Source organism: Rhinopithecus roxellana, chromosome 2, assembly GCF_007565055.1.
Source record: "Rhinopithecus roxellana isolate Shanxi Qingling chromosome 2, ASM756505v1, whole genome shotgun sequence".
NCBI classification, from domain to species: Eukaryota; Metazoa; Chordata; class Mammalia; order Primates; family Cercopithecidae; genus Rhinopithecus; species Rhinopithecus roxellana.
Window position 1 is genome coordinate 87326123 of NC_044550.1, and position 16090 is coordinate 87342212.

General features: G+C 36.4%; 1 protein-coding gene across 3 annotated transcripts in view; it reads left to right on the top strand.

The window, feature by feature from the left end:
* Nucleotides 1–16090, top strand: part of GLRB (glycine receptor beta) — a 96292-nt gene that overhangs the window by 49605 nt on the left and 30597 nt on the right. For all 3 annotated transcript variants that reach the window (XM_010358044.2, XM_010358042.2, XM_010358043.2), the window contains exons 5-6: nt 15429–15658; nt 15764–15846. In XM_010358044.2, the coding sequence (XP_010356346.1) occupies nt 15429–15658; nt 15764–15846 (313 nt within the window). The remainder of the gene's footprint in view (nt 1–15428; nt 15659–15763; nt 15847–16090) is intronic.

Here is a 16090-nt window from a genome sequence, read left to right on the forward strand (position 1 = left end):
ATTTGTTGTAGAATAATATTAGACATATTTATCCCATTTTTTGTTTCACATCTTAGTAGATTTTACATCTTAGATGTAAAATCATAAACATTAAACTGATTTCATATTTATTTTTCTCATGTTATTCATCTTCAGGATGAATAATAGCTGAATGTTGTTGGCTGAATAATAAGCCCCTAAAGATGTTCATGTCCTAATCACCGGTAATCACAATCCTTATATGAAATTTCTAATCTCACTAGAGGCTAAATTTTATATCCTTTTCAAACCTGTGGATATGCTGTTTTATATGATAAAAGGGACATTTCAGATGTGATTAAATTAAATATTTGGAGATCGGGGACAACCATCCCAGTTTCTTCAAGTTGAGCCAGTGTAATTGCTAGCATTCTTGTAAGACAGAGACAGCAAGATTAGGGTCAGTGGTAGTAGGATGCAGGAAGCATGAAGCGGTAGTCATGCAAGGAAGGGGTCATGACTCAAGGAATGCAGGTGACCTCCAGAAGCTGAAGAAGCCAAGGAAACAGGTTCTTTCCTCAGACGCTTCAAAGGAACCAGCCCTTCAGACGGAACACTTGACTTCAGCTCAGTGAACATGATTTTGGTCTTCTAAGCTACAGAACTGTAAGATACTAAATTTGTGGTGCTTTAAGCCACTGTTTTTGTTAATTTCGTGACAGTGGCAATTGGAAACTAGTACATATGCTGATGAGCATTTAGTAGTATTTTTTTTCTTCTGAATTCTTCTAGAGATTTATCTGATTGTATATAACTTCCTCCCAAGTCCAGCTGAAGGATTATCTGATTATAACATAACTTTTTCCATATATGAAAATGCCATACTAATCAGTTGTATTTTATTGAGTAATTACTTAAACCTCTCACTCATTAAGGTTAATTCTATTAAGGATGTACTTTTTAAATATATATATATATATATATGTTTTTAGTAGTTAAAATATACTTTATTCCTTTTTCTATGTCAAAAGTTACCCCTTTTTAGTGTATGTACATGAAACCAAACAATTTATTATGAATACTTTCAACATTACCTTTTTTCTTCAAGCTATATTATTTGGAAGCATTGGTGATTAAATTTCACAAGTAAGAGTACTGTATTAGGCATTGAAGAAAGATGAAAAATGTCCAAGTTTTGTTTTCTCTTTCCAGTAATTTGGTTATTTTTATTAATGGATATGAAAAAAGTTAAACTAATGGTATGAAGAATGCTAGAAAACTTGCTGAACTGAGCTGTCAACATGATACAGAAGGCATTTCGTCATTCCTGTATTTAATAGAAGTGTATTGGATGCTTCTTATACCCAGACTCAGCAGATTGCTATTCTTTATGGGGTTTCCTGTGTAGTGTGGCACCATGCCACCACCTAGCAGGCACTCCTAATAGAAATGAACCATGGGTATAGATCTAGAAAAATTAATTATCCATAAGGAGTTACTGAAGAATCTTTAACTAAAAACCTTGGAAAATGATATATTGAGAAAAATCACTAATATATAATCTAAGAGCTTTTACAGGCATTCTGTTAACTTGCAATTCTTATATGAAATTTTAACCTGACTAGAAGCTAAATTTTAAATCCTTTTCAAACCAGCCTTTTAATAGTCCTATTGACAGGACTGTAATTATAATGCTGCCAGATGCTATAAGAGCTGATCTCTTTTGTTTATTTGAATGCTAATTTTTGCCATAATGAAAATAAAACAAATGAATTAAAGATTACATATGTGAACTATTCTAACAACATTACAAAATATAAACAGTTCTTAATATTAAAATATCATTTATGAAACTTAACTGATTATAGCGTCTTGCTGTGAAATGTTGTATTGACTTGAAGAAATAGTTTAATTTGGGTGTTAATTGGTTCTAAAAGTTTTTGGAGGCCATCCATGTTTCCAGATAATGATGAACAGTGTGCTATTTGAAATGAACAATGAGTAGTATTTGTCACCAAGTACTTTAAAAGCAATGAAGTAATTTCCCACTCATAAAAGAAGTCTGTTTCTGATGGGAATTTGTTTCTTGCAAAATAAATGTTAGAGCTATAATTACTGTGATTGAATAATTGAAAATGAAAATAGTTTTCAAAGATGGTTATCTTCATATAAAGCATTTGAAATGCCAACAACTAGTAATTATTTGAAAATACTCATAAAACACTAACCAAAGCATAGAACTAATGAGCTTTTATCTTTTAATGAATGTTCAACCCAAACTATTAAATTGTAAAGATTTGAAATATTCTTAAAGATACATAAGATTGCTGGAACTTGTGTTGAATCATAATATTATATGACCTCATAACTAATAGAAAAGCATCTTTGAAGCAGCTTCAAAATGAAATAAGACATAATAATCAGGATGATACATTGAATGAACCAATGAAATAGGCAATTTCCAGTTTTGGTGATGCTCATTGGAATACGACTCTGATGCAATTCTATTTAAAAAAATAATAATTGGAGTAAGTAGAGACCCATTTGAGCTTTTTTTTTGTGGCGTATTGAGGTTACAATGGTGCAGCTTAAAGCAAGAAGAAGAGTTTAGGAGACGCTAAAAAATGTATGTTAGCACTGTGTTGAGATTTGAGATCTAGAGGTGAATGACTGTTCAAAGTAATTGTAGGTAGATCATCTCAGTACAGAGAAATCCAAATATGTTACACTATATGCAGAATTTTTTGAAGCAAAAAAAGCATATTAAGCACTCTACAAGCATTACAAAGGAATAACAACAACATAAAGGATATTTCCTAATAAAATGAAAAAGTTTTTTGGCACCTAGTATCTCTAGGTGCAGTTCATGTACTTTGCATATAGCATCTCACTGAATTCTTCCTAAAACTCTTATGTTGTGAGTGTATGATTTTTATCCCCATCTTATATAGAAGAGAACTTTGTCTTCCATTCACTCCTTAATCCCCTGCAATTTTGTTTTTGATATACCACTGTACCAAAAATGTTTTTGCTACAATCTTCAGTGGCTTCCTCATTTGCTGAAAGTAGTCAGTGTTTTTTGTTTGTTTGTTTGTTTGTTTTTGTACTTGACCTTCAGTGGTACTTACTGCTGTTGACCATCACAAAGCTTTTGTTCTTTTGGTTTTGCGAAATCACATTCTTAGGATTTTTTTCTTTTTTGGTCTTCTAGCCAGTCCTCTAAGTGCTTACCTCCCAGGTATTTTTGTGTTTCTTGTTTTGTTTTTGTTGTGTATTCCTGCTCTAACTAATAATTTTGAACAAACCTATTCTTAGTCTTGATATTTTTTGGTAATGTTTTGAAGGTTCATGCATGTTGTAACATGTGTCAGAATTTCATTCCTTTTTTGTGGCCCAATAATATTCCATTGTGTGTGTATGTACATATCTGTTAATGGAAATGGGTTATTTTCACCTTTTGGCTACTGTAAATAATGTTGCTATGAACATGAGTGTACAAATGTATTCTTTGGAGTGTCTGCTTTCAATTTTTGGGGGTATATACCTAGGATTGGAATTGCTGAATCGTAGAAATTCTGTGTTTAGCTCTTTGAGGAAAGTAATTTTTAAAAGTTTAAGACAGACTTATAGTGAAGACATATCAATGATTTATTTGATACACTAATAAAGGAACCAACAGCATGTGAAGCTGATTCAAGGAAGAATTCAAGAGACTGCTGTGAAAGAAATAATGCTGAAAGAGACGTATAGGCATAGTCTTGGGGAATTTTTTTCTACAAGACAGAAATCATTCGTAACATCAATTTTTAAAAAGTTATCTAATTTTATAGTCATAACCCTAATCAATAGAAAGTAGCAATTCAAAGTTACATTGTCCTGGAGAATCACATGCATTAAGGTGGGCTTGTTAGACATTGTTTTAGTGTGATATTGAAAGAACAAACAATATTTTTGCCTTATCTTAAAATTTTGGATTTTTTTTCTTAATCTTGTATGTCTTGACTTTGATTTTGTTTACGGTATTTTTTTCATTCACTTTTTAAAAGTAGACTCACTGTAGACTTTATTGTAGCTTTATTGGTAATTGACAAAAATGTCATTTAGTAAATGAATGGATAAACACACAAAATTGCTACATTTGTTATAAAACATAATTAGACGTTATCCTCCAAAGTTTATCTTTGATATTAGGTTTCATCCCTAGTTTAGAACATTCTGTGGATTTTGCCAAATGTATAATGATAAAGATTCACCATTATAGTATCTTACAGGAGAGTTTCACTGCCCTAAAAATCATCTGTGCTTTGTCTGTTGATCCCTTTCTCCTCTCTAAATTCTGGCATCACTAATCTTTTTACTGTCTCCATAGTTTTGCCTTTTCCAGAATGTCAGATAATTGGAATCGTACATTATGTAGCCTTTTCAGATTGGCTTCTTTCACTCAGTGATATGCATTTAATGTTTCACCGTATCTTTTCATGGCTTGATAGTTCAGTTCTTTTTAGCACTGAATAATATTCCGTTGTCTGAATGTACCACAGTTTACTTACCCATTTATCTACCGAATGACATTTTCATCAATTATGAATAAAGCTACAGTAAACATCCAAGAGAAGGGTTTTGTGCTGACATGTTTTCAGCTCTTTTGGGCGAATACCAAGTGTGTGATTGCTGGATCATATGGTAAAAGTATATTTCGTTTTGTAAGAAACCACTAACTGGCTGGGCGCGGTGGCTCAAACCTGTAATCCCAGCACTTTGGGAGGCCGAAACGGGTGGATCACGAGGTCAGGAGATCGGGACCATCCTGGCTAACACGGTGAAACCCCGTCTCTACTAAAAAAAAAATACAAAAACCTAGCCAGGCATGGTGACGGCCTCAGCTCACTGCACTCCAGCCTGGGTGACAGAGCAAGACTCCTTCTCAAAAAAAAAAAAAAAAAAAAGAAACCACTAACTGTCTCCAAAGTGGCTGAACAGTTTTTCATTTTTATCAACAGTGAATGAGTTTTTTCCACTTTCTCCACATCCTTGCCAGCGTTTGTTATTGTCACCGTTCTGGATTTTGGCCATTCAAAAAGGCGTGTAGTGGTATTTGATTGTTGTTTTAATTTGCGTTTCCCTGATGTCATAGGATGTTGAACATCTTTTCATACGCTTATTTGCCATCTGTTTATATTCTTTGGGTAGTATCTGTTCAGGTCTTTTGGGCATTTTTAAATTGAGTTGTTTGTTTTCTGATGGTTGAGTTTCAAGAGTTCTTTGTATATTTCTTGGCCTTGGTTTTCACTTCTACCTTTCACTGTCTCTTGCTTGGTCCCTGTTTAGTGATGATCTTGAATTGTTTGGGCCATTTTCTCTATCTTGATATTTAATCATACTTTTGTATTGTTGATGAAACAGATTATGAAGTGGTATCTTTTTGCCTCTGTCTTTATTCTGCTTTTCCCACATGTCACCCAACACCTATCAAAGTTTTACTCTTTGGGAACCTCACCAGATTTATATTCTACAGCCTTTCCTGATCCCTGGTGTCTGACGTGATCATTTTTCTCTCAACAAGCATTGCTTTGTTCTTACATCACTTAGGGTCTTTACCAATGGTTTCATGACTTGTTGAATCATCACTTCCTGAGGATATGGACCCTATGTTCTTTTTTTTTAATTTTATTATTACTATTATTATACTTTAAGTTCTAGGGTACATGTGCATAACGTGCAGGTTTGTTACATATGTATACTTGTGCCATGTTGGTGTGCTGCACCCATCAACTCGTCAGCACCCATCAATTCATTATTTATATCATGTATAACTCCCAATGCAATCCCTCCCCCCTCCCCCCTCCCCATGATAGGCCCCAGTGTGTGATGTTCCCCTTCCCGAGTCCAAGTGATCTCATTGTTCAATTCCCACCTATGAGTGAGAACATGCGGTGTTTGGTTTTCAGTTCTTGTGACAGTTTGCTAAGAATGATGGTTTCCAGCTGCATCCATGTCCCCACAAAGGACGCAAACTCATCCTTTTTTATGGCTGCATAGTATTCCATGGTGTATATGTGCCACATTTTCTTAATCCAGTCTGTCACAGATAGACATTTGGGTTGATTCCAAGTCTTTGCTATTGTGAATAGTGCCGCAATAAACATACGTGTGCATGTGTCTTTGTAGTAGAATAAATTATAATCCTTTGGGTATATACCCAGTAGTGGGATACGCTGGGTCATACGGTACATCTAGTTCTAGATCCTTGAGGAATCGCCATACTGTTTTCCATAATGGTTGAACTAGTTTACAATCCCACCAACAGTGTAAAAGTGTTCCTATTTCTCCACATCCTCTCCAGCACCTGTTGTTTCCTGACTTTTTAATGATTGCCATTCTAACTGGTGTGAGATGGTATCTCATTGTGGTTTTGATTTGCATCTCTCTGATGGCCAGTGATGATGAGCATTTTTTCATGTGTCTGTTGGCTGTATGAATGTCTTCCTTTGAGAAATGTCTGTTCATATCCTTTGCCCACTTTTTGATGGGGTTGTTTGTTTTTTTCTTGTAAATTTGTTTGAGTTCTTTGTAGATTCTGGATATTAGCCCTTTGTCAGATGAGTAGATTGCAAAAATTTTCTCCCATTCTGTAGGTTGCCTGTTCACTCTGATGGTAGTTTCTTTTGCTGTGCAGAAGCTCTTTAGTTTAATCATATCCCATTTGTCAATTTTTGCTTTTGCTGCCGTTGCTTTTGGTGTTTTAGACATGAAGTCCTTGCCCATGCCTATGTCCTGAATGGTACTACCTAGATTTTCTTCTAGGGTTTTTATGGTATTAGGTCTAACATTTAAGTCTCTAATCCATCTTGAATTAATCTTCATATACGGTGTAAGGAAAGGATCCAGTTTCAGCTTTCTACTTATGGCTAGCCAATTTTCCCAGCACCATTTATTAAATAGGGAATCCTTTCCCCATTTCTTGTTTCTCTCAGGTTTGTCAAAGATCAGATGGCTGTAGATGTATGGTATTATTTCTGAGGACTCTGTTCTGTTCCATTGGTCTATTTCTCTGTTTTGGTACCAGTACCATGCTGTTTTGGTTACTGTAGCCTTGTAGTATAGTTTGAAGTCAGGTAGCGTGACGCCTCCAGCTTTGTCCTTTTGACTTAGGATTGTCTTGGCAATGCGGGCTCTTTTTTGGTTCCATATGAACTTTAAAGCGGTTTTTTCCAATTCTGTGAAGAAACTCATTGGTAGCTTGATGGGGATGGCATTGAATCTATAACTAACCTTGGGCAGTATGGCCATTTTCACGATATTGATTCTTCCTATCCATGAGCATGGTATGTTCTTCCATTTGTTAGTGTCCTCTTTTATTTCACTGAGCAGTGGTTTGTAGTTCTCCTTGAAGAGGTTCTTTACATCCCTTGTAAGTTGGATTCCTAGGTATTTTATTCTCTTTGAAGCAATTGTGAATGGAAGTTCATTCATGATTTGGCTCTCTGTTTGTCTGTTACTGGTGTATAAGAATGCTTGTGATTTTTGCACATTAATTTTGTATCCTGAGACTTTGCTGAAGTTGCTTATCAGCTTAAGGAGATTTTGGGCTGAGACAATGGGGTTTTCTAAATATACAATCATGTCATCTGCAAACAGGGACAATTTGACTTCTTCTTTTCCTAACTGAATACCCTTGATTTCTTTCTCTTGCCTGATTGCCCTAGCCAGAACTTCCAACACTATGTTGAATAGGAGTGGTGAGAGAGGGCATCCCTGTCTTGTGCCAGTTTTCAAAGGGAATTTTTCCAGTTTTTGCCCATTCAGTATGATATTAGCTGTGGGTTTGTCATAAATAGCTCTTATTATTTTGAGGTAAGTTCCATCAATACTGAATTTATTGAGCGTTTTTAGCATGAAGGGCTGTTGAATTTTGTCAAAAGTCTTTTCTGCATCTATTGAGATAATCATGTGGTTCTTGTCTTTGGTTCTGTTTATATGCTGGATTACGTTTATTGATTTGCGAATGTTGAACCAGCCTTGCATCCCAGGGATGAAGCCCACTTGATCATGGTGGATAAGCTTTTGGATGTGCTGCTGAATCCAGTTTGCCAGTATTTTATTGAGGATTTTTGCATCGATGTTCATCAGGGATATTGGTCTAAAATTCTCTTTTTTTGTTGTGTCTCTGCCAGGCTTTGGTATCAGGATGATGTTGGCCTCATAAAATGAGTTAGGGAGGATTCCCTCTTTTCCTATTGATTGGAATAGTTTCAGAAGGAATGGTACCAGCTCCTCCTTGTACCTCTGGTAGAATTCAGCTGTGAATCCATCTGGTCCTGGACTTTTTTTGGTTGGTAGGCTATTAATTATTGCCTCAATTTCAGAGCCTGCTATTGGTCTATTCAGGAATTCAACTTCTTCCTGGTTTAGTCTTGGGACAGTGTAAGTGTCCAGGAAATTATCCATTTCTTCTAGATTTTCTAGTTGATTTGCGTAGAGGTGTTTATAGTATTCTCTGATGGTAGTTTGTATTTCTGTGGGGTCGGTGGTGATATCCCCTTTATCATTTTTTATTGTGTCTATTTGATTCCTCTCTCTTTTCTTCTTTATTAGCCTTGCTAGCGGTCTGTCAATTTTGTTGATCTTTTCAAAAAACCAACTCCTGGATTCATTGATTTTTTGGAGGGTTTTTTGTGTCTCTATCTCCTTCAGTTCTTCTCTGATCTTAGTTATTTCTTGCCTTCTACTAGCTTTTGAATGTGTTTGCTCTTGCCTCTCTAGTTCTTTTAATTGTGATGTTAGAGTGTCAATTTTAGATCTTTCCTGCTTTCTCTTGTGGGCATTTAGTGCTATAAATTTCCCTCTACACACTGCTTTAAATGTGTCCCAGAGATTCTGGTATGTTGTATCTTTGTTCTCATTGGTTTCAAAGAACATCTTTATTTCTGCTTTCATTTCGTTATGTACCCAGTAGTCATTCAGGAGCAGGTTGTTCAGTTTCCATGTAGTCGAGCGGTTTTGATTGAGTTTCTTAGTCCTGAGTTCTAGTTTGATTGCACTGTGGTCTGAGAGACAGTTTGTTATAATTTCTGTTCTTTTACATTTGCTGAGGAGTGCTTTACTTCCAATTATGTGGTCAATTTTGGAATAAGTGTGATGTGGTGCTGAGAAGAATGTATATTCTGTTGACTTGGGGTGGAGAGTTCTATAGATGTCTATTAGGTCCGCTTGGTGCAGAGATGAGTTCAATTCCTGGATATCCTTGTTAACTTTCTGTCTGGTTGATCTGTCTAATGTTGACAGTGGAGTGTTGAAGTCTCCCATTATTATTGTATGGGAGTCTAAGTCTCTTTGTAAGTCTCTAAGGACTTGCTTTATGAATCTGTGTGCTCCTGTATTGGGTGCATATATATTTAGGATAGTTAGCTCTTCCTGTTGAATTGATCCCTTTACCATTATGTAATGGCCTTCTTTGTCTCTTTTGACCTTTGACGGTTTAAAGTCTGTTTTATCAGAGACTAGGATTGCAACCCCTGCTTTCTTTTGTTCTCCATTTGCTTGGTAGATCTTCCTCCATCCCTTTATTTTGAGCCTATGTATGTCTCTGCATGTGAGGTGGATCTCCTGAATACAGCAGACTGATGGGTCTTGACTCTTTATCCAGTTTGCCAGTCTGTGTCTTTTAATTGGAGCATTTAGTCCATTTACATTTAAGGTTAATATTGTTATGTGTGAACTTGATCCTGCCATTATGATATTAACTGGTTATTTTGCTCGTTAGTTGATGCAGTTTCTTCCTAGCCTCGATGGTCTTTACATTTTGGCATGTTTTTGCAATGGCTGGTACCGGTTGTTCCTTTCCATGTTTAGGGCTTCCTTCAGGGTCTCTTGTAAGGCAGGCCTGGTGGTGACAAAATCTCTAAGCATTTGCTTATCTGTAAAGGATTTTATTTCTCCTTCACTTATGAAACTTAGTTTGGCTGGATATGAAATTCTGGGTTGAAAATTCTTTTCTTTAAGAACGTTGAATATTGGCCCCCACTCTCTTCTGGCTTGTAGAGTTTCTGCCGAGAGATCTGCTGTTATTCTGATGGGCTTCCCTTTGTGGGTAACCCGACCTTTCTCTCTGGCTGCCCTTAAGATTTTTTCCTTCATTTCAACTTTGGTGAATCTGGCAATTATGTGTCTTGGAGTTGCTTTTCTGGAGGAGTATCTTTGTGGCGTTCTCTGTATTTCCTGAATTTGAATGTTGGCCTGCCCTACTAGGTTGAGGACGTTCTCCTGGATGATACCCTGCAGAGTGTTTTCCAAGTTGGTTCCATTTTCCCCCTCACTTTCAGGCACCCCAATCAGACGTAGATTTGGTCTTTTTACATAATCCCATACTTCTTGCAGGCTTTGTTCATTTCTTTTTCTTCTTTTTTCTTTTGGTTTCTCTTCTTGCTTCATTTCATTCATTTGATCCTCAATCGCTGATACTCTTTCTTCCAGTTGATCAAGTCGGTTACTGAAGCTTGTAGATTTGTCATGTATTTCTCATGTCATGGTTTTCATCTCTGTCATTTCGTTTATGACCTTCTCTGCATTAATTAGTCTAGCTGTCAATTCTTCCACTCTTTTTTCAAGATTTTTAGTTTCTTTGCGCTGGGTACGTAATTCCTCCTTTTGCTCTGAGAAGTTTGATGGACTAAAGCCTTCTTCTCTCATCTTGTCAAAGTCATTCTCTGACCAGCTTTGATCCATTGCTGGCGATGGGCTGCGCTCCTTTGCAGGGGGAGATGCGCTCTTATTTTTTGAATTTCCAGCTCTTCTGCCCTGCTTCTTCCCCATCTTTGTGGTTTTATCTGTCGCTGGTCTTTCATGATGGTGACGTACTGATGGGGTTTTGGTATAGGTGTCCTTCCTGTTTGATAGTTTTCCTTCTGACAGTCAGCAGCCTCAGCTGTAGGTCTGTTGGAGATTGCTTGAGGTCCACTCCAGACCCTGTTTGCCTGAGTATCAGCAGCAGAGGTTGCGGAAGATAGAATATTGCTGAACAGCGAGTGTACCTGTCTGATTCTTACTTTGGAAGCTTCCTCTCAGGGGTGTACTCCACCCTGTGAGGTGTGGGGTGTCAGACTGCCCCTGGTGGGGGATGTCTCCCAGTTAGGCTCCTCAGAGGTCAGGCACCCGCTTGAGCAGGCAGTCTGTCCCTTCTCAGATCTCAACCTCCGTGTTGGGAGATCCACTGCTCTCTTCAAAGCTGTCAGAGTCGTTTGCTTCTGCAGAGTTTCTTCTGCTTTTTTGTTGTTGTTTTTTATCTGTGCCCTGTCCCCAGAGGTGGAGTCTACAGAGACAGGCAGGTTTCCTTGAGCTGCTGTGAGCTCCACTCAGTTCGAGCTTCCCAGTGGCTTTGTTTACCTACTTAAGCCTCAGCAATGGCGGGCGCCCCTCCCCCAGCCTCGCTGCTGCCTTGCGGTTAGATCGCAGACTGCTGTGTTAGCAATGAGGGAGGCTCCATGGGTGTGGGACCCTCCCGGCCAGGTGTGGGATATAATCTCCTGGTGTGCCTGTTTGCTTAAAGTGCAGTATTGGGGTGGGAGTTACCCGATTTTCCAGGTGATGTGTGTCTCAGTTCCCCTGGCTAGGAAAAGGGATTCCCTTCCCCCCTTGCGCTTCCCAGGTGAGGCGATGCCTCGCCCTGCTTCAGCTCTCTCTGATCAGGCTGCAGCAGCTGACCAGCACCGATTGTCCAGCACTCCCTAGTGAGATGACCCCAGTACCTCAGTTGAAAATGCCGAAATCACCGGTCTTCTGTGTCGCTCGCTCTGGGAGTTGGAGACTGGAGCTGTTCCTATTTGGCCATCTTGCTCTGCCCCCCTCCTTTAATTCTTAAGAGTAACTGTGGACTAATTTTACTGACAAAGAATTTGAGGCTCAGAGAAGTGAAATAACTTGACTTAAACCCATACAGCAAATTATTTAGCACAGAATTTAGACCTAGATTTCTCTAACTACAGGTCTCAGTATAGGTGTCAATTCATTAGTTAGCTTAAACTCATCTTCAGAGTCAAAATTAGATGTCCCGTTGTGAACTGATTTTTGTTTTATTTTTACATAGCCTTTTTCAAGTTATGTTTGACTGATGTTCAATATCCCTTATAGTTGTTTTTTCAAAAGCAAGGAGAGCTCACAGCTGTATCCTTGCTAACCAGATCATGAAAATGAATATATCATTGATAAGTAATTTTGAATGAATGAACCAACCAGTCAATTGCCTAGGGATTTAGATGGAATTTAAATAAATGTTTTCTGAAAGTCTATGATCTAATCTGTAGCTGGATTCCCAAGGATGCAAAATGGGAAGAAAATGAAGGAAACTTGCTTAGTTATATAGCAAGTTCTATGTTAATCCTTTACACTGAGTATTTTATTTAATCCTCACATTAGGATATATATGTGTAGGTATATACTATATTAAGAAACTTAGTTTAGAATGGTTAAGAAACTTGCTCAGGGCCAAAGCTTTTAAGACTTAGAGGAGAGCTCTTAATCAGGCCTCTTATATTTCCAAGCCCATGCTGTCTCCATTATACAAGCCTTTATAAATTAGGTTATTATAATTTTTAAAAAAGTTATTTATGATCGTATAAACACTAAACATGGGGGTTGACTATAAATAAAGTGTTCTTACATCATTTCTAATTTTCCCATAGATGGTTTTTATTTTGGCAAGGCTATGTAGGGCTTTTCTCTATCCTGCACAGCTTTCCGCTGATTAAAATGCTTGGACTTAATATACTGATAAAAAATACAAATTTATTATTGAGTTGTGTAGAAACATTCATAAGATTTCAAGAAGGATTTAGAGTAGTAAATTTCACATGGAGAAACACTATTAAAATTCCTATAGAAATTTTAAAACAAAGCTTATTTTGGTATGTAATTTTAGATTAGTTAACCATACCATTTTGAAAATAGGTAGAACATGGAATTATACTTCCAAAACATGTGTGCATGAATGGACATTTTAAGGGGAATATTGTATAATATAGGCTTAATTTATGAACTTTCACCCCAAGAATATAGAATGACTTCTTTTTTAGTGATGCAAAATATGGTGAAGTTCAATACTAGCATTTCTTTAATTTCTGTCAGATAAGATCATGAATAGTATTATAAAATACTGCTATAAAACCTTTAGAAATTAATTACTGAGAGGCCAACCAGCATACATTCCAAAAGATATTTGTTTTGGTCTGGATAAAGAATACCAATGAGTGGCCAAGTATGGTGGCTCATGTCTATAATCCTAGTACTTTGTGAGACAAAGGAGGGAAGTTTGCTTGAGCCCAGGTTTTCGAGACCAGCCTGGCCAACATAATGTGATATCATCTCTATATAATTTTTTAAAAAAATTACCCAAGGCTGAGGGAGGAGGATCGCATGAGCCCCTGAGGTTGAGACTACAGTAAGCTGTGATAGTTTCACTGCACTTCAACCTGGGCAACAGAGCAAGACCCTGTCTCAAAAAATAAAAATAAAAAGCTAAAGTAAATAAATAAAGAATACCTATAAAGTTTTAATACTCTTATATCCCTATACATATATATATAATATTCTATTAAAAGGAGATAAACTAATATTAGACTGAAATAAAGCATTCTAACTCTGGAAGCCACATTGGCAATGTTTCTTGGCAGCTATATCCAAATAATACTGAAATACTCTTGTCAAGAATAAGGCAATATCTCAACTGTTATTTTATTTATTTTCTATCCATCCCTATTTCAGAAATAGTTGAGGTATATGATAAAAAAATACAATGAAATAATTGAGAAAGAACTAAATGTGTAAGAGACATACAATGATAATTGCACCAGGGTATGAGAGAGAAATTGTTAATGCAATTGGTAGTAGAGTTAATGTTTAGCTTCCCAGCTACAAGACTAAAAGAAAAACACAATTAAGTCTTATTTTCCAGTCATATGAAGCATATAAAAGCATCAGGAGAACATTTTGATAGTGTAAACTCTGAGGATTAAATGTGATTTTTGTAAAGCACTTAACATTAAGCATACTTAGCACATGGTAAATACCTATATAATGGTATGATAGTGATATATTTCTAACAACTTAAAAATTAAATAAGGAATTCATCCTGTGTACTTTCATATCAGGGTCATTGATCACAATAAAGGGTCACAACTTTAACAACAAGTATGTAAAATATACATACACAGCTTCATCTGGTTATTTCTTATACTGAACCTTAATATCACATTAAGGACATAATATTTTATCATATTATGAATGCATATTTTAAATATAGCAATTCAAAGTTATAGGGTTTTGGTGATTTACCTTGATAAAACACAGCACCTAAAGGTGGTGATATGTTTAGGCCATGTCCCCACCCAAATGGCATCTTGAATTGTAGCTCCCACAATTCTCACATGTTGTGGGAGGGACCTGGTGGGAGATAATTGAATCATGAGGGCAGGTCTTTTCCCTTTTGTTCTTGTGATAATGAATAAGCCTAATGAGATCTCAAGGTTTTACAAAGGAGAGGTACCCTGTACATGCTGTCTTGCCTGCCACCATGTAAATCATGCCTTTGCTCCTCCTTCACCTTCCGCCATGACTGTGAGGCCTCACATGCCATGTGAACTGTGAGTCAATTAAGCCCCTTTCCTTTATAAATTACTCAGTCTTAGGTATGTCTTTATTGGTAGCATAAGAACAGACTAATACAGAATGTAATAGAATAATTTTCAGTGTGTATATTTCAAGGAAGTTTTTTAGCAAATAATTTGAAATGAATTCTATTGGGTGTTCAAAATGATGTTAAGTGGCTATCAGCCACATGCTTTGGCTAAGGTAGTATAATTCATATTTTATTAGAAAATGCTTGAAACTAATGTGTGTTCCCTCTAAAGTAGAGGGCCATGCATGTCTTCCTGCAATGGATAAAAACTTTTGCCACATTGTATCTGTTGAAAGCCTTCACTCCATGAGTGAAGGTTTTAGTCTTGGACATTATTGAATTAATTTTTGTGGGTGTCACAATGATCATCAGATATTAAGTAATAATCTAAATTTCATTATGCATTTTAATTTTAAGATATGTGTATACTTGGACAAAAAATTTTGGGGAAGAATGATAGTAATATTTAGTGATTATCATGCTTTTATGCTACTACCATCTAATCAACTGTAATAATTTGTGTTTGTATAGAGGTAAAGGAATTATCGATAAGGTTATATTCTGATGTTTGAGCCTAGCAAGTGCTACAGAATGTCTGCAGAGAGGAATTACATAGAGACAAGTGTCTTTATCCTGCTAATGGAGCTCTCCTTTAGTGATGCAGTTGTGATCCTGGTTGATGGTGGAAGAACAAAAATATTTGTGCCACTAATCATTGTAACTCTTTTTGTATTGGGACTGAATAAGTTCTTTTAAAAAAGCAATAAACATACACATGTGCACGCATGTACTTTTTCTTCAGGACTATAGAGTTAACATCTTCCTGAGACAAAAATGGAATGACCCCAGGCTGAAGCTCCCCAGTGATTTTAGGGGTTCAGATGCACTGACAGTGGATCCAACGATGTACAAGTGTTTATGGAAACCTGATTTATTTTTTGCAAATGAAAAAAGTGCCAATTTTCATGATGTAACCCAGGAAAATATCCTCCTCTTTATTTTTCGTGATGGAGATGTCCTTGTCAGCATGAGGTACTCTTTCATATTTAATATTTGTGCATTTATATTTTCCTTCTAAAATCAATAGATGACAGAGAAGTATATTCAATTAGTTCTAAGACCCATTTCTGCTTTCAGGTTATCTATTACTCTTTCATGCCCTTTGGACTTGACCTTATTTCCCATGGATACACAACGTTGCAAGATGCAACTGGAGAGCTGTATGTAATTGAGAACATAATTGATTATGAAAATAAAGTGTTTAAAATGTCTGGTTAATACATCCTACTGACATCTTAAATAACCGTGGTAAAACTAGTGCTTTGATTATAAATAGTCACTAAAATATTTAGGGAAATTATAGTTACTCTTTTATTAATACTATATTAAGTTGTATTAAGATAAATCATTTTTGTACTAGTCTTATTTCAGTTCATTGATGTAGGTGTATATTTCTAATATTCC